Here is a 23,296-nt window from a genome sequence, read left to right on the forward strand (position 1 = left end):
TAAAAATTATTAAGTATTAAGTAATGAGGAAGGTGATATCACATAAAAGAATGTTTCAGAAAAATATATTTATTATATGATTTGTAATATATATACAATGCATACAATTTTGTATCTTAAATGTTATTTTGTTACTTGTAAAATTAGTATTGTAGATAGCACTGTAAAATAAATTGTTCACATAATTTGATTCATATAATTATAATAGCTCTACTTATAGAACGCAGCATGAAGTGTATTATTTAATTAATTTATTATATATGATAATATATATTCTATAGCACCTTATATATATATGTGTATTCTCTCATAATTCTTAAAATAAGTATCATTCGATGTTTATAATTATAAACATGTGTAGAAAGAGAGAGATATCTTCAATTTCTAAATAACAATAATCTATTATATGAAATTAAATGGAAATTATTTAGTATATATACACACACAGTACATATATACAGGGTGTCCGGTAATTGGTGAAAAACCTGTTAATTGCAGATTCTTGAGATTATTTGGAGACGATATTTCCTCAGCGAAAATGTCGAGGCATCAATAATTTTCGAATTGTAAGCGATTGAAAAAAAGGCGCTTTTCGCAAACTAAGCTTTTTGAAGTTAAAAAATTTCGAAAACTACATTCTTCAGTTAATTTCAGATAGAGTTTACTCTAATAGAATTTTAATTTAAAGCTTAATTACAAAGATATGTGATAATAAAAATTGGAAACTTGCAAAAAATGATGTCTCTTGATATTTTCGCTGAGAAAAAATCGACTCCAAATGATCTCAACAATCTGCCGTTAACAGGTTTTTCATCAATTATATATACGGACACCCTGTATATAAATTAGAAATATTTCAATTATATATATATATATATATATATATATATATATATACAAATCTTCTTGTTTTGCACATATGAAATTGATAAGATGTTTCTATCATAATAAGAAATATCGAAGTTAATCGATGAATCATTTGCTTTAGTTATTTGTATCAGGGCTGTATGCTAGATAATACCGAATGACACATACTTTAACGTGAAAATAGTATCTAGCATCTAAGTACAACAGCACATTATATAACTTTAATTAACACAAATCATATTTATTTTACTTATAATAATCAATAATTTAAAATTGTGTCGCTCAAAGTATATCAAATTTTTTAGAATACTTCACTAATATCGGCTCTGGTCAATTGAACCATTTATCTTAATCAATGATGTGTTTCAATGCTCGGCTCAATGCTAAGTATTAGTAAGCATAAAATATTTTTCTCCGTAGCATTAGTAGGCATAAAATAAGCATATATACGTTGTATATATGCAAAATAAGTAATTTTGCATATATACAACATTTTTCAAATATATAGACTACGGAATTTCAAATTAGATAACAATTTTTCAATAATATCTATTATATATTGTTCTTTACATATAACATGTTAACAAATTAGGTCTATAACAATAAGACTGAAGCATAAAAGGTCCTGTACCACTCTTCGTCCTGTAAAATTAAACATTACATCATGTTAACTAATCATTTGGCAATGACTCGACTGTCGAGCCATTACAAGCTGTAAATTATCCTGCAAGCATATTTCATTTCTCCATGTGCTTCCTTATCTCATAAAAATGAAATAATTTCATTTTTTATAAAGTATATAAAATATAAATATAGAGTCATTTATTTTTCTTTTCGCCAAAATTATACGTTTGAGTGTATATAGTTATGTAATATGAAACCAAATTCTGTTATTCTTAAAATATTTATCCTTTACACAATTTACATTGAAACTAAAAACAAAGAGATTTCTCTCCAATTTTTGTGCATACAGCACCCTTGTACCGAAATATATATATATATATATATATACACATATATATATATATATATATATATATATATATATATATCGATAATTATAGAGAGTGAGAAGAAAATTTAAATGACTCAGCCTTTTATCTACAATCTTAGAGCCAGTGTTGTCATTATAATCATTGTCCACTTTAGTGTACGTTTTGAAATGAACGAATCCATTGTCTGAAATCAGTGTTTTGTATCATTGTAATCGTGCTGTCTAAAAGACTGAATATGTGTGTGATTTACACACTGAGTTATTTAACTGACGCAAGCTGGTACTCTTATTATTATCAATGCAATTTTTTGATGCAAAAACAGATATCATTACCACAAATACAATTACGAATAAAAACACGATACTTTAGCCTCAAGTTTAAAATCGCACGTTTGTAAATTCTAAAAATATAAAAACATACTAAAAATATGATACACGCGAATAAAAGAAAGAACAAAAGAAGAATTATAATGTGCTTATTTATAATATTTTTAGTTATATTATCTTTTCTATATAATATTTTTTTATTTATAATCTCAAAAATTGATAATATACATAATTCATGTAATAAATATATATATATATATATAATAATTATAAGAGAGTAATATTTTTATAGTTTTGCCAAAACATATTAAATCCTCATCTTTCAAATAATAAAATCTTAGAATTTCCATTCGAGATGTACACATAATTACAATTATCACAATGATTGTCTTTGTAATCAGTATCTGTATTTGACAATGACATGGCATATTTTTAATGATAAACCTCTTGCGACATTATAAGTCATAATGCTATATATTGCAATGTTTATCAAAAAAGATCAACGAAATATTGACATACATTTGCAACACGTCAGCCAGTATCAATATCAGCTGATATAAACTGGCAGCAGCTGCTGATTTCTCGAACGTTTATGTATATATATATATAAGCCATGTCATTGAATTATATTTGAGTGTCTAATTTTAATCGAATATTAATACTGATATCAATGCAATTTCGGTTTTTTAAATCTTGATGAGAATGCGCGACAATAATCTCTGTATATATTTCTTTGCAATAATCAAAATCTTTTGTATTTTTCTTTTCTTTATACTATACTGGAAATCCAATTAAAATGATATCACTTTTTAATATTGGGCTTACAGTTTTGTTGCAATGCAGGTTACACTGTAATAAACCTTAACTTTGCGCAATCAAATTGCACTCGATTTCGCAATCGATAAACATCTCAAACGACTATGACAAAGTGTATGTCATGAGATATATGTGTGAACGCGAGAGCGCTTTACATGCGTACCATATGCATGTACGTGTGCATAATTCGCGTTTAAAACAAGAACTCATATTCTCTCACGTTACACATATATGTGTTCTACGTAATCATCGGATTCTCCAAGGTCTCCGTTCACGCATACAATGTTATATAAATGCTCTTTCGCGATAGTCGAGTCTATCCGCATTATATAAAAATAGAATATTACACGTTTGACAGATAACGTATATTATATGTAAGTAAAGTTTTTTTTATAAATGTCTACAAAAACTGTGCATAAATAAAATAGAATATAGATAAAAAAAAAATTTTTTATGAAATGGCAAAAATATGTCGAGTTGTTTGACCATATATATGTCAACGTTTATTATAGACAAGTTCACCGTGAATAAATTATTCTCAGGTGAACGTACTAATATTAAAATAAACGAGTAGGTTTTTTTTTGACGGACAAAAAAAAAGAACAATACTGAGCAAACAACAAATAGCAAAATTTATTCAAGAATAGAACACAAGACAAACAGATATATACAGTCAAACAATTTCAAATTTATTTTTGCACTTATTCGATTATATATATTCATGTTTATTATAAAAGCGATAAATTAGGACGTAACGCAACGTTATAATGAAATAATTGTCACTGACAGCAAAATCTGTCGTTAATTTTATTTTCGTCAACAAGTGCATCGTCATCGAGAGATACTTTATTCAGAGATTATCCTCAAACGGGATCATTTTATCTACAATTTTTAGCTATATATATTTACATCTCTGTTATAAAATAAAAGTTGAAATTTTTTTGTATAAAAATAAGATTTATTTAAACTGAAAATGTTATTTGTCTGAAGCTTAATTTACGAGAAAGAGAATTCTATTTATAATCGCTTACAACACAAAGACCGTACGGCAGCAGTTTCGCCGAGAGAGAAATTTTTTCGAAAGAGGAATTATATCCAAAACTGTCAAAATACACGTAACGTGCACGTGATTACGATTCGTAGAATCGCAAGCGCGATTTTCCCGCCCGGGTGCAAATTCGCGTCCTGATTCGTCCAACTCGGTCCCCGCCATCGCCCCGGAATCGGCTTTGCCAATCTCGTGGCTCGATATTCATTGGACAAACAATATCAGATACTTTCACTCGGTATATATGACATACGTTCGAATATACCACACGACACGCGACAAACAACGACGTTCTCCTTTGGCTCACCATTCACGCTTTCTCGCAGATGCCTTTGAATGTCACTGCGGCAACATCTGATATCCGTCATTCGACCCGAATGACTCGTGCGCATCGCTCCTAGTGGATCCTTCCCCTTCCCCCTTTGGTGCGTGTCGTGTTCTCGTAGTTACTTCGCTTGCATTTCGCATCGTGTGCCGTAACTGCCGTAGTGTGGTGCAAATCGTCAGCGGGGAGTGAACGAGCGAGGGGGACAAGAGACGGGAGCGCGATCCTCTCACAGGAGAGGAGGTCAATCTAGGATCGTCTGATTTGACGCGGGTGCTCGCGAACGGCTCGTTACGTGAGAAGTCTCGCCGGCTGATTAAATGTGTCAGTATGGAAGCTCATACGATGGACGAATTTTGCGGCACCAAGTTTTGGGTGAGTGAATTATAAAGGCCATTTTCTCTTCATCTTCTTCTTTCACCCTCTTTCGCGTTTTTTTTCCCCTCTACATTCGCTGCTTCTCTCGCGTGTGTAGGTACGTCCTCTCGTCGCGGTTATTATTGGTAATTATCGTGTGATTTTGACAGCCGTTTCCACGAACGAAACGTCTTTGTAAAGTTCTAGCTAATGCGAGATATTATAGTTAACATTAATATCGGTCAATCGAGTTTGATCTTTGTGATAGCGTACGACGGTCTTGTCTTTAAAGACCACGACGTTCTAATTTCTAACGTTATTTCCTTTTTCCTCATTGCTGTCCTTTTGACACTACACGAATACACTTCCTGTAATAATAGTCAATATGAAAGGTCATTTTTATGATTGCACGATATGTCAGTTCTTTAAGATGATAAAAAATGCACAAGTACACGCAAATAGAATGTATCTATGCGCCGCGTGAGCAAACGTTGTGCTCATTGTTTTATCAATTGATACTTATATATCCATTTTATTATCTTGTCACCTAAGATTAAAGACAAACACAATATGAAGCGTAAGCGAAGGTGTCTTTATGGCAAACAACTTTGTGATTATCATGTTGACATAGAATGGAAAAAATAGAAGTGGTTCAATAAATAATGGAATATTACAAATATTAATAAAAATAGTCGACAACAAAACATTCGAAAAAAAACTGTCTTTCATAAGAAAAAAAAATTTCTTTTACAGAAATACAAAAATATTATATATAAAATATATAATTATAGTAGGAAAATTAATATTGTTTACGAATATTAAAGTCGAAAGAAAAATTATGGAATAGAACAGATATGAAGAAAAGTGATGGAATAAAATAGATCAAGAAAAAAACAGTAAAAAAAAGAAAAAAGAATTATAAAAAGATTATCGAAGTAATTTATTCATTAACTCGTTTGCGCACACTATTGTGCAATACATAATTTCCTGATTACATTGACTGTGGATTACTTATATCATCAGATCTTTTTTTTTTATTCTTCTATAGCATTATTTAGTATGATTCAGGTATCAAGGTTGCTATATATTGACATATTATGTTATATTATGTATAACTTTAGGATTTCTTAGAGATTATAAGACGTTTTTCTATTATGTGTTTTTTTATATCGTATCTTGATTTATTATTAAAATATTAGTCATTAATAAGGATTCACTGAGTATCGTTTTTTTTGCAATATTATACTAAATAATAAAATAAAAAAATATACTAAAAATTTTGATATAATAAAAATTAATACTTTAGCCAAAAATTTCTGATTGTTTTAGGATGCTAATCTAACATGGTACACAAACGATCCAGATCTAACAGAATGCTTCCAAAGAACAATATTAATATGGATACCATGTGTATTTTTATGGGTATTCTCAGTAATGGAAGCATTTTACCTTATAAATAGTAAAAGGAGAAACGTCCCATACACATGGTTATTTATTTCTAAGCAAGTACTTACAGTAGCATTAATTATACTTTCCATAGTTGAGATAATAATGGCATTGGTTGCAAGTGGTCATCGTATGGTCTATAGTGTAGAATATTACACACCGTTTATAAAAATTGTTACCTTTGTAAGTACAGTAACATTTTATATTATATACATATTATATTATAACATTATATATTAGATATTAATAATATTCTTAGATATATTTTCTTGATATGTTTATATATATTTATTTTTTTCCTTAAGATAAAAGTGTTATTACTGATTTGTCATACAATAACCATATTTATTTATTATATAAATTATGTATAACATTTAATTTAATTTGTCAATTATATTTCAGATATTAGCATCTATTTTAATGACATATAATAGAAAACGTGGAATGCGGACGTCAGGTCTTTTATTCCTATTTTGGTTTCTTCTTGCATTATGTGGATGTGTACAATACAGACTTTCTATAAATGAATTAATTGAAGGGGTATGTCAAACTTCTATGACAAAAACTTTAAAGCAGCTTAAATGTAAACATATTTGTTAACAATATTTTCTGCATAGATTCTTTTTTACAATTTTTTAAAATTATTTTTTAATCTCACTTTTTATCACATTATATCTCGTTATCAGTTTTTTGTATATTTTAACTAAAGAGAAAGCTAGTTACAGTCTCAGAACTAATGCGATTTATATAGTATAATAATTTGTTTTCAGAAACAGCCGTCATATCTATTAGTATGCTATATGACTTATTATCCAATAGTTGTGATATTGTTTGTACTTAATTTTCTGGTTGATGCAGAGTCTAAATTCTCCGAATATCCTACGGTAATCTATCTTATTCTGTTTACATGTAATGTCAAATTGAATTTATGTGAAACATAAACATAAGATTTTAGAATAAATTATAAAATTTTTCGATATTTGTAAATAATCTTAAAACCATGTATATTCACTCACAGGTTGAAACGCCATGTCCAGAGCAAGGCTCTTCTTTTCCCTCAAGAATTCTCTTTGCATGGTTTGATGCCTTAGCATGGAAAGGTTTCCGAAAACCGCTCGAAACATCCGATTTGTGGTCCATGAATCCAGAAGATATGGCCACGGAAATAGTGCCGAAATTTGATAAATATTGGAATAAAAACTTGATAAAAACAGACGAGTAAGTTTACTTGATATATCTCTCTATACAAATGGATATTTGCAATTAATATGATTAGCTAATGTATTTTTTTTAATTATAAAAAGAGATGCCTATTGCAAAAAAATTTTAATATTAATCATATTAATTTCATATTAATATCACATTAATATTGAATACAATTGTATATTAATTGTATTAATATTGAATACAGATTGAAGAGAAAATATGTTTGTTAAAAATGTTAAATTTCTGATGCATAGAGATTTATTACTTTAAACAATTTTAATTTACATATATACATATGTATATGTGTGTGTAATTATACACATTTTTTTGAATATATTACTATATTATGTATTTTATTAGCTGAGATGTAACAAAATTATATTGTTTGCATATATCTTATATTGAAATCTATCATAAATATAAATATATAGAGAAAATATAATCTTGATCAAAAGTTTTTTAACAATATGTTCATACATTTCTTGTGCTAACAAGGCTGATTTGGACTTACCTTAGGTAGGATGAGTCATATAACATCTTTAAATTGTTTTTAACATTAACATATCCAATCTAAATTATAATATATAAACGTATGTAATAGATGTTCTTTATATATATATATAGAGTAGAAAATACAAAAGCATCATTCCGAAAAGCATCTGGACAAGTGGACTTCAATGGCAGTCGGAAAAAGAAAGTCGCCTCCATCTTACCACCTATTTGCAAAGCTTTTGGCGCGACATTCCTGTTTGGTGCTTTTCTGAAACTAATTCAAGACATTATGACATTCTTTAGCCCTCAATTATTAAAGTAAGTATATTCAAATAGTGTGACACAAATTTTGATTTATATCTAATTTGGAATAATGCATCTTTTTTTCTTTAGGCTTTTAATTGCCTTTATCGAGGGAGAAGAGGAAATGTGGAAAGGATACTTTTATTCCGTATTACTTTTACTTACAGCAATACTTCAGACGTTAATACTATCCCAATATTTTCATCGTATGTTCTTAGTTGGATTGCGCATACGTACCGCATTAATCGCTGCAATTTATCGTAAAGCATTAAGATTGTCGAACGCAGCCAGAAAGGAATCCACAGTCGGTGAAATAGTAAATCTGATGTCTGTAGATGCTCAAAGATTTATGGACTTAACTGCGTACATAAATATGATATGGTCGGCTCCTTTACAAATAGCCTTAGCTTTGTACTTTCTATGGGAAATACTGGGACCGGCGGTACTCGCCGGTTTAGCAGTTATGATTATTCTTATTCCCGTGAATGGCTTAATCGCAAACAAAGTGAAAACATTACAAATCAGACAAATGAAGAGCAAGGACGAAAGAGTAAAATTAATGAACGAAGTACTTAACGGTATCAAAGTGTTGAAACTGTATGCGTGGGAACCTTCATTCGAGCAACAAATACTTAAAATTAGAGTCAAAGAAATCCAAGTATTAAAAGAAGCGGCATATTTGAATGCCGGTACGAGCTTTATATGGTCGTGCGCACCTTTTTTGGTATGTTTTAAATAATAAATTTGAATATAATATTGAAGACCTCAGAAATAGAAATACTTTTTCTTTCTTTTTTTTCATGAGAAACTTAGAACTTGGTATATAATTTTCATATAAACTTTATGTTCTGAGATTTTTGATTACTTGTGTAGAAGACATTCTATTATATTTTATATTTTTTCTTTTTTTTATATTATCTTATTGTTTCATAAATTTACAGGTATCGTTGGTATCTTTTACAACTTATGTACTTATAGACGATAAAAATGTCCTAGACAGTACAACTGCCTTTGTTTCGCTCAGTTTGTTCAACATCTTAAGATTTCCACTTTCTATGCTGCCCATGATGATTGGTAATATAGTTCAAGTAAGTTTAAGTAATTCAAACTATTTTATGTGTTTAATTACAAAAATACATATTTAGTGTTTTATTTTCAATTAATTATATTATATTGCATTGTTTAGGCTTATGTTTCTGTAAAACGTATCAATAAATTTATGAACCTAGAGGAACTGGATCCTAATAATGTACAGCATGATCCATCGGAATGTAAGAATAAAAATTTTTTTTTATAAAAATAATTCTTTTTTTATAAAAATAATGTGTATATTATATATAATACTTTTATAGTAACACATATTGTATCATATTGATTTAGCGCACGTGTTAGTAATTGAAAACGGTAGCTTCAGTTGGGACAATGAACATATTGAGAGACCAATACTACAAAATATCAATTTCCATGTAGAACAAGGTCAATTAGTAGCAATAGTTGGTACAGTGGGATCAGGCAAGAGTTCTCTTATATCGGCTCTGCTTGGCGAGATGGAGAAATTAAATGGGAAAGTAAACACAAAAGTGAGTATATCGTTTGGCTAAATTATAAATGTAAAGTATAGTGAAGACAAAGCGTGTACATTTTTTTATTATATATAAATTATAGCAAAACTTAAAAATTTATATTTGCATGAATTTAATTTTTCTTTTTCTTTAGATATTTAGAAATTTAACTATGTAAATGTACATTTCATGCTTTTGTTTTTTACAAATGATGTAGTAAAATATAAATAAGACTATATTAATTTTAATGCAGATAAAATTTGGAAATTTTATGTATTTCTCTAATTAAATAAATAAAATTAGTAGATTGGAATAAGGAGATTCATTTCAAACTCACTTTTTGCTTGCAGGGCTCGATTGCATACGTTTCTCAGCAACCATGGATACAAAATGCCACGTTGCAGGACAACGTTCTGTTTGGAAAGTCTCTTAACAAAACTGTATACAATCGTGTGATCGACGCGTGTGCATTAAATCCGGATCTGAAGATGTTACCTGCGGGAGATCAAACAGAGATCGGCGAGAAAGGCATAAATTTGTCTGGCGGCCAAAAGCAGAGAGTAGCATTAGCTAGAGCTGTGTATAACGATTCGGAAAATTATTTCTTAGACGATCCTTTGAGCGCGGTGGATTCGCATGTAGGAAAACACATTTTTGAGGAAGTGATAGGTCCGAATGGTTTGCTGAAGAAGAAAACGAGAGTGCTTGTTACACATAGCATAACGTATCTGCCAGAGGTTGATAATATTATTGTTCTTAAGGACGGCGAGATAACGGAGAGTGGAACTTACAAGCAACTGTTGGAAAAAAAGGGCGCTTTCGCCGAGTTTTTAGTGCATCACTTACAAGAAGGTATCTATAATTAATAATTCAACTTGTTGTGTGTCTTTTTATCATATCTATTATAAAATTTATTGTTATACTTTTTTTTCATGGATCTAAGTTGGAAATCGTAAGTCCGCGAAAAAGTAATTACAATTCCTGTTCCTATTTTGTATATGCTTGCATCAGAAATACTCGCTGTCATATTTGCTTTTAATATTAGATTGTTATCAATGAAATACTTTATTAAATAAGAAATCTTTTGTGTCTTGAACATTATATTTGCCAGCAAAAGAATAACAAGTATTATTTATTTAGAACTAATATAAGTAGTAATCAGTATAAAACTAATCATAATTTAATGCAAAAGAGAGAAGCTTAAAAAAAATTTTTTTATGCATGTTGCGTGCACTCTATTAAAATAATATTTTAATATATAAATAATTTCTCCAGTGTTGAAATTTTCTCAAATTATTAAACTGAAATGTTCGAAATTTTTATTTAGAATATACATAGACAAATTTCTAGTTCTAATTTAATCCAAATACTTATTAAAATTTCCTTTTAAATTCTAATTTTGTATTTAAAAAAATACGCATGGCAATTTCTTGAACTTTCTCCCATTACAACATTAATACATCTCTATGTGTGAATGAGGTTATCAATATTCTAAGATCAATATGACGAATTTGAAACAGTGCACGTTGATGATGGTTCCGAAGCAGATTTACGCGAAATTAAACAACAGCTTGAATCAACAATGGGAGCAGATGAATTGCAACAAAAGTTAACTCGAGTACGCTCCAGAATATCCGAAAGTCTAAGTGAATCTGGTTCCATAACCGATAGAACTGATAGAAAATCACTCAATGGTTCTTTAACAAGGTATAATCTTAAATATATTTTTTTAATATAATAATGAATAATGAGAATTTAAATATATGTTTTATTAAATATAATAATTAAATATAATATAATGCATGTTATGTGTGAATAGGCAATATTCAACAGAAAGTCAACAATCTGTGAATTATGTGCATAGTAATAGTATAAAGGAAAAAGAAGCAACAAAATCTAATGTTGGGGAGAAACTGATAGAAGTCGAAAAAACAGAAACTGGAAGTGTATGTATATTTTATAAATTTGTAGAGAAAGTAAATGTGTATATATATATATATATATATATATATATATATATATATATATATATATATATGAAGCAGTTTATATTTTTCATAAAGAAAAAGAATTACTTTTATACTTATACATTATATTTCTCCACAAGGTCAAATGGAAAGTGTATTCTCACTATTTGAAATCTATTGGATGGTTTTTATCGATATCAACGATCGTAATGAATGCAGTCTTTCAATCATTCAGCATCGGTTCGAGTGTTTGGCTCAGCGTTTGGTCGAACGATAATCTAACTATCGTGAACGACACAGTCGACACAGCAAAAAGGGACATGTATCTTGGTGTATACGGTGTACTTGGTTTTGGACAAGGTATGTTTCTTTCTTTATCTCTCTCTATTCTTTCTCTGTACATTAATCTTTGTAACATCTTGTCCACTTGGCAGATAGATCTAATTAGTTATTGTTTAAAACTTCGCGTTTACGCGTGTGCAATTCGTTAACGCAACAAAAGTTTCGTCTCGACTGATTGATTAAAGCAAAGAAATTTTCGGCTCTTCTGTTTTGATTGATGAACCACTTTGAAACTTTTGTAGCGTCAAATAGAGCGCACTCTATAAAAAAATCTTTTCGGTATTCAGGTAAGCTTATTCCTACCGTTGTACTTGTATAAATATCCCTTTTTTATCGCAAACGGCAATTACTTCGTTCAATATAGGCAATGGCACTTAATTTTGCTCGTCATAGTATATAGTGATTTGAAAGGCATGTTCCCTCACAGATTACACATCATTGGGGTAATTATTTTTAACATAGCTTTTTTATAGCTCTAAAATTCTATTAAGCTGAATTTTTAATAAAGTATGAAAATTTCGGTTATAATTTAATTATTAACGCAAGTTGTAATGCGTGATTTTTTTTTTTTTTTTGTTTCGAGTTATTTCAGTGAATATATACATATATATACATATATACATGCTACCATATTAAATTTTAAAAGTTATTTGGATAGTTTTTCAGAGAAATCAAAACAAGTGCGGTTTGCTGTGTCTATACTGCTCCAATATACTAATAAAATACTTAAAAGCCAATTTAAGATTGAAACCTTTTAGTAGCCATATGTTTTTGATTGCAAGTGTCGTAGTGATGAATTTTTTTTCTACGAATGATTGCTTCTTTATTATTGCATGAAAAATTTTTCTGTTTGAAATGCTTTTCATGCAGATGCAATTTGGATCTTTTAATTTATTTTTTGAAAAAAAGTTTTTTCTAATTTAATTTTTTTGCGCGAAAAATAAAGTTTATATCTAATGATTATATAGACAAAGAGTGATGCAGAAAAATTATTGTTTAATGCATACTTAGTACAATCAATGAATGTGATGTACTTGTATATGCTTTTCTTTTTATGGTCCTAAAATAATAATAGAGAATAAAAAAAAATTCCCTGTGCTTTTTTTCGGTTTTATGACTAAATATTAGTCGAATAAACTGTAGACCATGATGATGTTCTATCGCTTCATATTTAAAGTTTATTTCGAAAATGAAAGAAATACGAACTATTTATTAATATATTATTATTACTGTAAGCATGAAGTAGAGAAAGAGAAGAAAGCTTCTAGCATTCATATATCTTAAAATATTGAAAACGGGAAATCAGTCTGTATGGATTAATTAACTATTTGAATATATACGCGTTTAAATTCTTAATTAAAATCATTATAAGACAAATTGTAAGACAAATCAATAACAAAAAGTTCTTATTTAATTAAATATAGATCAAAGTTTGCACTGATTTCCCGATCAGATAATTGCGTGTAAATTAAGGCGGATGACTGTAGTAAGCATAATATAACGCGTATTAATAATTTAGAAGATCACAGACTTCAGACAGAGACAGACTTTGAGACATATTTTATTTGCCGATCATCTTATCGTTTTTCTTAATTCAAACGATACTCTTAATTTAATGTATTGCATTTCGATTTTTATTCTATTTAAGAACATATATTTGTACACTCTTAATATTAAATCACACGGATTACTTAATGTACGCATCGTATTAATAAGAATCTCTTTATATTAATTTGAGAGTTGATTAGATACGTATTTTTTATTAATTCGTGTAACACATTCATTCATATATTCTTATGATATATTTAGATCTAATATTTATGTAGGCGATTGTATATTAATTTCATACTGAGCAAAATGGAATTAGATAAATTTAGAGCTAAAAATGCAAGATATAATATCTGAAATATATCGCAAATTTTTATTCTGAGTCAGATAATCTAGTTAGATTGGCTTTTCATGTTTTGTCATTAATACATTAATAAGGTTAATGCTATATTAATATAATCACTTTTCTGCTACATTAACATAATTACATTAATACTATATCAATATAACTATATATTTCCTTACTAAAAAATCTTTAAAAAAAAAACTAAACTAACAACACGTCACATTTTTTTCCTATATGTATAAATGCAATTTTTATACAATAATTGAATTTAACAATGTATATAATTATACGCATTAACGAATTAACTGTTAATAAAACAAAAGGTATAAAAAAGCGTAAACATACTTTTTTTTTGTTATAGGGTTATCAGCAAATTGATAATAAACAAAAGATTTATATGATAAAATGCTACATTTTAAAATCAACTTTACATTAAATTTCAGCTACTTTTGTAGTGCTGTCGCAGACAGCGTTGGTTTTCGGATGTTTGCAGAGCAGTAAACTTCTGCATTCAGAGTTATTGTTCAGCATAATGCGATCACCTCTAGGATTCTTTGACACTACACCGTCCGGCAGAATATTAAACCGTTTTGGGAAGGACATTGACATAATAGACAACATTTTACCTCCAGTCCTTAGGGCTTGGTTGTTTTGTCTAGCAGCGGTATGCAAGAATTTAGTGTTAATCTCTCTTTCTCTCTCTTTTTCTCTTTTTGTGTATTTTACACATAATACAATGTATAGCGTAGGCAGAATCACATTAGTCCACCAATCGATACAAATATGATTAATTAGTATCACCTATCAACGAATTAAAAACAGCTTTCACACAAGTGATCTTCTCCCAATCTCTATTCTTTATTATTCATCAGCGATCGATAGATGATCATTAGAAGTGCATTGTTGATAAATTAATAAATCAATATAATTGCATGCTAGCCACTATATATGTTTTCTCACAGTCAATACAATCTTGTACCATATTTCTTACAATTTCTTTTCTTATTATTACACATTTCCTTGCATATATATATTTATTTATATTTATATAATTATTTGTTTTTAATTATATTATTACACCTCAATTCATGTGTGACTACAGTGAGGAACTTGCATATGGAGTTAGACAAGTGATGAGCAACTATGAAAATGAACATTGCCGATTATATAAAGCCTTAATATCTCTCATATTCGTTTGAAAACGGAATTCAATGATGTATTAATCGCGAAAAATGTCTGATATATAATCTGTCATTTTATCCGATAAATCAAAGTTCATCACCGTGATCATTGTAGGCGTGACGATATTCGCAGTGGGGATATTCCTGGCTAAAGGGACGGTAATCGCTTCTAGTCGTCTCTTCCAGAGTACACTGCAACACGTTCTTCACAACCCAATGTCGTTTTTTGACAGAACTCCGACTGGTCGAATCCTTAGTCGGCTTGGTAAAGACATTGACATCGTTGACAATTATCTACCGCTTATTCTACGTTCTTGGATCACTTGCCTCTTTTCGGTATGATATTCTCATATAACTACGTACACTATTACACACATAAGTAATGATTTTGTGACAGTTGCTATGGATTAATATTACGTCTACCGTCGAATATTTGCTACAGAGTTTCGTATCCTTCTTTATTTCAATTTAATCATGTATTGTTAAATTTATTTTTATAACATTGATAGTTTCTGCACACAAAGTGTTTCTCTTATTCTTTATTATATTGATAAATGATTCACTTTGATAGTTTGTTATTACTTTATATTATTCGATATTTTAATTTAAAATGAATCTCAAGATAAGTCAAAACGGTGAAATTAATTTAAAATAAAAATTCTATTTCTTTTTTTTCTCGAATAAAAATATATGACGAGTGTGATTGTTTGAAACATTTGAGAGACGTGGAGATTTACTTGAAAAGATGCGGATTCAATAGCGATATATAACTTATCGAACTTGGATCTAATCTTTATCTATTTAAAAATTTTAAAAGTTGAAGTTATCTCGATTTATTGTAAAATATATGTTCCGCTAATGATATTAATCTTTTCAAATATATATTGGGAGCGAAAAGCTGAAAAATGTTTTCATTATATTTGTTTACAAAATCGATTAAAATTGATTTTTAACATTAATAATGCTTAAAAGGTTTATAAAAAATTTTAAAGATATATAGAGAAATATATGCAAAATTATACTTAGAAGAATATCTTCCTTTTTTTCATACGAAGACTTTAAGTATTCCATTTTTTTTAAATATTTTATAAAGATGTGATTTATTATACAATAAAACACGCACAAATGTGTTTCTATCAAAATTTATACTACGTTACTGTTTTAAAATGTCACAAAATTCATTAATCAAATGTTAATTTATAGCTTGTGTAAATTATTTTCATCACTTCAAGGATATGTAATAGTATAATAGGGTTCCAAGATATCCATATCTTCGTCTTCTTCTTGGAATATTAACTTTGATAATGTTCATTTTCATTTATTATTAGTGTACATGTGCTTTGAATCTGATGACTCATACTGTTACATAATGATAATTTTTCATATTGCTCAAGATAGAGTTTTGCTTCAAAAATCATCAATTACTTTCAAAAATCCAACATAATTATTTTAGATTTATGTTGAATTCATTCCTATTGAGTTTTTTCAGTTATACTGTTGGAAGATTATGTCGTTAGTTTTTAATCTTATTTACTTCACTTTCCTCATGTGTAATTAATTTGTGTAATTTTAGTGCAACCACAGCATATAGCGATCAGCAAATGGACACAATTATACCAGTAATATTCATGTACAGAAATGATCTTGCTTCTGCTTGTTAACGCTTATTTATATATTTGCTTGTATAACATTTTTGTAATTGTAGTTCTGTCTTCTGGGAATGTGATTTTTTAAAATTTGTATTTAATTTATATTATTTCTTGTTGCTATATGTCTAGTATGTCACAGCAAACTTCACACCTTCGCATAACATGAGACAAAAGCAGTAGTTTAAGTTCATGATATTGCAGATTCATTTGAATATCGAGCAGTATTTTGAACAATAAAAAAATAAATTTCTTATTTCTTACAGCTTATTCTGTAATTCATTAAATACGATTTGTCTTATAAAAGAAAAAACGTTTAAACGGATAAAAAATATTTAATATATAAAAAAGGTCGCACGCGCAAAAGGAAAAGTTATTATGCGTATAACATATCTCGTTTAGCACATATATCTGCTTAAAATTTTGATTAATTAATGTTCATTAATCGATATGTTTCACAAATCGTATAAAAATAAAAACATGCGGTTACAATGAAAGTCATCCATGTCTGATGTTGTAGCGATGGCGAGCTTTTTCTGCGATTTGGCACCGCAGCTGGGCTGTTGGTTGGCTGCTCGTCAGATGCACATAGTGATGCTGCGTGCTGTGATGCGTGCTCCATTAACCTTCTTTGATACGACTCCTATTGGTCGTATTATCTCCAGGTTTGCTAAAGACGTCGACATACTGGATACATCTCTTCCTGCACAAATTTCTGATACCATCTATTGTTTGTTCGAGGTAATCTTTTCGTAAAGTGCAGAGAATAGCCTCTTGTGGGATTCTTATCATTGTTTTCCTATTTATCTTCTCAACTTCATCGATTTCTTCATTTTCATGTGCGTAGAAAATATATTGGTTGCGATCAGATATATAATTTGTATATTTGTTAAGAGATGTCTATGACTACTGATGATGTTAGTATACACTGTACACTGGATATTTGTGTCAATATTTTTATTAGATTTAAAAAATGGTGAGAAATTTTGTGACTAAATAATTCAAAATATACATGGAGTAAATGTGTTGTAGACTTTAAGTATAATTGTGTCCACACGCGTAGAATGATAGTTGATGGATTACTCCGTATGCTAGTAGAAAATAACAGAGTATCAATCATGGCTAAATAAAAACATCTTTGCTTATTTGTATTTGTCTAATGTGTAGCAATATAATCATATTCATGTATATGTTGGTGGGCCTATGAGACGACTTTGTCAATTTATCTTTTTTTTTTATATATCAATACTTGTTATTTATAAAAAAACATGAGTGCTTCTGTCATAAGTTTGCATGTGATTATCATTTCTTATTTACATTTTTCTTATAGAGACGATTTATTTGATCGTATTTTTTGATTCTGTTATATCATTTACACACATTTTAGATATTTTTGTGCCCTGATTAATTTGTATTGTATTATACAGAAATGTCACATTTTACACATTTTAAATAATCAAATAAATATGTACTTTTTCAGTGTTATTAATAGTTACATGCATTACAGGTTGTAGCCACTCTCGTTGTTATAAGCTACAGTACACCTATATTTATCCTGGTGATAGTGCCAATAGGCGCGATTTATTACTTCATTCAACGTTTTTACGTTGCGTCGTCGCGCCAATTAAAACGATTAGAATCTGTGTCAAGATCTCCTATATATTCGCATTTTAGTGAATCGGTGACTGGTATGTTTTTAAAGTTTGATATATGTATGTGAATATTCCATAATATATTGCCCTTTCTTATCTTTGTTCCGAATATTAAAAAGTAATTTATTTATCTATTTTATTTTTAGGTGCACAAATAATTAGAGCATACGGCGTGCAAGAACAATTTATCCATGAATCTGAAAATAGAGTAGACTCCAATCAAGTGTGTTATTATCCTAGTATTATTGCAAACAGGTATGTATATCGATATAAAATAATATTATTGCATTATTGCATTTTTCTTAATTAAAATGGATATGTTGCAGATGGTTGGCCGTGAGACTAGAGATGGTTGGAAATTTAATTATATTCTTTGCAGCATTGTTTGCTGTTTTAAGTAGAGATACTATGAGTTCGGGACTTGTTGGTCTATCAGTCAGCTACGCCTTACAAGTAAGATATCAAAACCAATAAATATATGAATTTTTCAGAAGCTGACACTTTTCAGTTTCACTTTTTCTAAATTTCTTAAGTTTAATATCAGAGGGATTAATCATGTGTGTTCTAGTATTAAAATCAACAAATTTATAAAAGATAATGAAATGAGAAATTCAAAAATAGAGTTAATTAGTTTGACATCTGAAAAGCTTATGTAACAATGATTTTTAGCATTATATATATTTTACATGCAATGTGATATTAAATTAAAATATCGAAACCTTTAAGAGTTACTATAAACGGAAGTAGATTATATGTATAAATATTTGTGAAGAAAGATTGTAATTTACGTTTATATTTATTATGTTAGATTACTCAGACTTTAAACTGGTTGGTACGTATGACATCTGATGTCGAAACCAATATCGTTGCGGTGGAGAGAATAAAAGAATACGGAGACACGACGCAAGAAGCACCATGGAAAAATACGGAGTATACGCCTCCGAAAGAGTGGCCTATGCATGGTCGTGTCGATTTCAAAAACTTTAAAGTTCGCTACAGGGAAGGATTGGATCTCGTGCTGAACGGTTTGACGTTCAGCGTACTCGGTGGTGAGAAGATCGGTATTGTGGGCAGAACTGGCGCCGGAAAGTCATCCATGACACTGGCGCTCTTCAGAATAATCGAAGCGGCTCATGGAAAGATCCTGATCGATGATATTGATATCTCCAAGATGGGTCTTCACGATCTGCGCGCGAGATTGACCATTATCCCGCAGGATCCAGTATTGTTTTCTGGAACACTGAGAATGAATCTGGATCCTTTTGATGGTCATACTGATGAGGAGATCTGGAGAGCGTTGGAGCACGCTCATTTAAAATCATTTGTAAAAAGTATGTTGTAGTTTTGCAAATGATCTTTTTTTTAGAATATTTCTGAAAATTGTAATCCATTTAATAAAATTATTTATTTTTTTATTTCAGACTTGCCAAATGGTCTTTCACACGAGGTCACTGAAGGCGGAGAGAATTTAAGTGTAGGGCAACGACAATTGATCTGTCTAGCGAGGGCGTTACTTAGAAAAACGAAAGTTCTCATATTGGATGAGGCAACAGCCGCTGTCGATTTAGAAACGGATGATTTGATTCAGACTACTATCCGCGAAGAATTTAAAGATTGTACAGTTCTTACAATAGCTCATAGACTCAACACTATTCTAGATTCAAACAGGTATGTATTAAAATATTACTTTCCAACAGGTCTCTACTCTAGCTGTTTCTTCTATTACATTAAAGTTTATTAAAATTACAAAAATATTTAATATTATTAGCTTTGGTTACAAATAATAAAAATGTTTTAGGGTGATTGTGTTGGATAAAGGTCTGATTATTGAATATGATGCTCCAGAAGTGCTACTTCGTAATCCATCTAGTTCTTTCTACAGTATGGCTAAAGATGCAGGTCTAGCTGCTTGAAATATAACATAATGGTTTTTTTTTAGCAGCTATACATTATACGCGAGTCAACGTCAAAGGAAACAGAAAGCTGTAGAACAAACAACGCATAGCCTTAGTATAGAGATTAATTTGTAAAATAGTAAACTATTTCTATGCAAAGAAGAAGAAAAAAGCGAGCGTTATCGATGGGTGCAACATCATTAATTCCTCATCAAAGTTGTTATTGCCAGATCTTATTCTGTGATGAGGAATTACTCTTCCCAATTGTACCGTCGATTACCGAACTCCTTATATTCTAGAATAAGTTTTGTAGTGTCTTTCGTCACAAAAACATCACAAGCAATGCGACACACTTCATTTGTAAACAAGTTATTGACCATCTCGAAATCTAAACCGGGCAGTAGTCGGGTGGACTCCCGATAAATATGTTAGCATTTTGATAAAGAGAGATGAATAAATTATTTTTAACTATCATCTCTTCCTATATTATATCTCTTCTTCAAAGATACATATTTGCAATTTACATTAAAAATAACATGTTACAGACGTTTTCATGAAAACGCTAGATTTTCAGATTCTCTGTTTTTATTTATAAAAATAATAGAGCTTAATTAATAATTAATATTCTATAAAAAAATATGGACAAACTATATTTACAAAGTACAATAGTTTCAAATAATTTTTAATACAAACATTAATTTGTTAAAGTAATATTTGTGTGCAAGAATCGATTAAACTTTGCTAGAATTTTTTAGTTGTTGAAATATTTGAAAAAAGTAAAGGTTTCATCTGACAGCTTCCGGTTTAAATTGTGTATTCATTTAAATAATTTCTTAATTATTAGAGTAAAATTTAAAGATTATCGACACACAAATATGTATGAGTGATCAATCAAAGTGTGTGTTCACTCAAAAAGAAAAATAATAAGCTAATTAAGATAGCTTGCTCCAAGTAACACATTAATTTAAATCAGCGAGCTTGAAAATACTATTGTAATTGCTCTAATAACATAATATTCAGAATGTGTTCCTTAGATGGAATGCATATGGATTTTCAGGACTATATCCTTCGCTAAAAAAAAGTGCATTTTTATTTTCATTTTTTTTTAACATATGACAATCAGTCGCAATAATTTATTTTCACTTTGTCACACAATGTGATATACATCAAGGCGAAATATTAATCCAATATCTGCTATATGCCTATCTATTTACCTACCTTATAGAAACTGGTACAAGTTAATTTTAAGCTGGAGTTCAGTACCATTTATGTATAATATTTTATTTTTGTAAATTGTTTATTAAAGCGAACAATGCCGTTAAAATAGCAATTTCAATTCAGCATACGTTTTTTTATGCGGCACAATTATCTAGAAAAGTAATGCAACATCACATTTTACTGTATATACTCTATAAAGTACTCTCTTTATAAAGTTTCATGTATTATCCAAAGTATAGTTAAATAACATCTCTGTGCCTATTTTACAAAGAGTAGAAAGAAATCGCATTTATCGAGGATTCCTATACAAATGAAGCTAATTCCCCGATTACTTTGTTTTCAACAATTTGCTGATATAAGTAAATTATATTTTAATTGGTGTTATTAAACTCACTATAATCTTATATAGTATCGATCGCGTATACTAGGTGTTTATATAATGTGTATATATATATATATATATATATATATATATATATATATATATATATATATATATATATATATATATTTTTTATTTTTTAATATCCTTGTATTAGATTTTTATTATTATATATTTTTGAAAGTATTAATATTGCATTATAAAAACGTACTTGTTTTATATTTGTTATTTGTAAGAGAAAATGAGATGATTATTAAAAATTATTCTCTCTATATAATCGCTCATTAAAATTTTATCATTTAGGAGAGAAACCTCAAATATAATTTAAAACTTTTGAAAGAATAAAAGATTTGTAATGTCTCAAAAAAAGCGATGACTTAATTAAGATTATGGAAAGAAAGTAGTATTTGTCTAATTATAAGCGTGATATATGATATAGAAGCTATTAATGCAATTCAAATTTAATCAGCATATTAATTTGATATAACTTACATAATACTACAAGCCATTTTTCACAAAACTACAAAATGCATAGAGATCTGGCATAACTATACTAGGTCATAATTAGAAAATGTTCTAGTAAATTTTAAATTTAAATAGCGATATTTGTAGATTTAGTAGTAAATTATATAGGTATATAGTTTATTATACATATATGGTATTGATTAAATTGATATGCAATATTGATTTATAATTTTTCGTGCGGTATTAAGTTTTATATAATTTCGTCCGCTATTAAGTTTTGTTGTTTTATGAAATTTGGCTTTGCAATGGTATCTTATTTATACGAAACTTTATTAACGTTGCTCATAAAAATTTACCTTCAATGTCTTATGAAAATTAAAAATTATATAAAAATCTCTTACTATTTATAAAATTTTAGATAATACAATGAAATATTGCGATTAACTCTTTCGAGTTGAGCGTTGCAATTTTTATTTTAGATATAATCAAATTTCAAATCATCATTTAAAGATTACTCAAGTTAAAAATCTTATTCAAAAGAGTTATACAAGATTAATCATTTTTTATTGTTGTGTTGCGGAAAGGAAACGCTAATATTGTGTTATTACTTCCAATGATAAAAATGTATAGATAAAATTACATTAAATATTTTTTTATTTAAGAAAGTTATGTGCAGTTTCAAAGTTTATTTCTTTTTTTTTTAACAGATTAAATTTTAAACTGTTTGAACACATAGACAATTATATATCTTCATTTTTGCATTCGGTATTTAAATTGATATATGATCCGATATATATTTGGTAAAATTAATATATCGGTGTATGTAAATTTTTATACTAGTATTATATATTGCTAATGATATGAATATCGAAATCAAAAAAATACGTAAACTGTATTTCTATATAATACTA

General features: G+C 28.8%; 1 protein-coding gene across 7 annotated transcripts; it reads left to right on the forward strand.

Moving 5' to 3' along the window:
- The first annotated feature begins 4,071 nt into the window (after positions 1 to 4,071).
- Mrp (Multidrug-Resistance like Protein 1) lies at positions 4,072 to 21,589 on the forward strand. Of its 7 annotated transcripts, none has more exons than XM_072904083.1 (22): positions 4,072 to 4,752; positions 6,064 to 6,363; positions 6,583 to 6,720; positions 6,951 to 7,064; positions 7,199 to 7,398; positions 7,882 to 7,902; positions 8,011 to 8,196; positions 8,272 to 8,905; positions 9,123 to 9,269; positions 9,368 to 9,452; positions 9,562 to 9,761; positions 10,094 to 10,595; positions 11,264 to 11,450; positions 11,563 to 11,689; positions 11,851 to 12,070; positions 14,390 to 14,610; positions 18,281 to 18,461; positions 18,572 to 18,680; positions 18,752 to 18,878; positions 19,234 to 19,756; positions 19,847 to 20,093; positions 20,224 to 21,589. In XM_072904083.1, the coding sequence occupies exons 1-22, from the start codon at positions 4,708 to 4,710 to the stop codon at positions 20,336 to 20,338; spliced, it is 4,629 nt and encodes a 1,542-aa protein (XP_072760184.1). In that variant the 5' UTR covers positions 4,072 to 4,707; the 3' UTR covers positions 20,339 to 21,589. The 7 variants fall into 7 exon arrangements, with proteins under 7 accessions (XP_072760184.1, XP_072760183.1, XP_072760188.1 ...); XM_072904082.1 differs by lacking the exon at positions 14,390 to 14,610 and adding an exon at positions 17,294 to 17,514 and having other exon boundaries at positions 4,073 to 4,752; XM_072904081.1 differs by lacking the exon at positions 14,390 to 14,610 and adding an exon at positions 15,243 to 15,463 and having other exon boundaries at positions 4,074 to 4,752.
- Positions 21,590 to 23,296: the final 1,707 nt, after the last annotated feature.

This window comes from Anoplolepis gracilipes, chromosome 13, assembly GCF_047496725.1.
Source record: "Anoplolepis gracilipes chromosome 13, ASM4749672v1, whole genome shotgun sequence".
In the NCBI taxonomy this organism is placed as follows: Eukaryota; Metazoa; Arthropoda; class Insecta; order Hymenoptera; family Formicidae; genus Anoplolepis; species Anoplolepis gracilipes.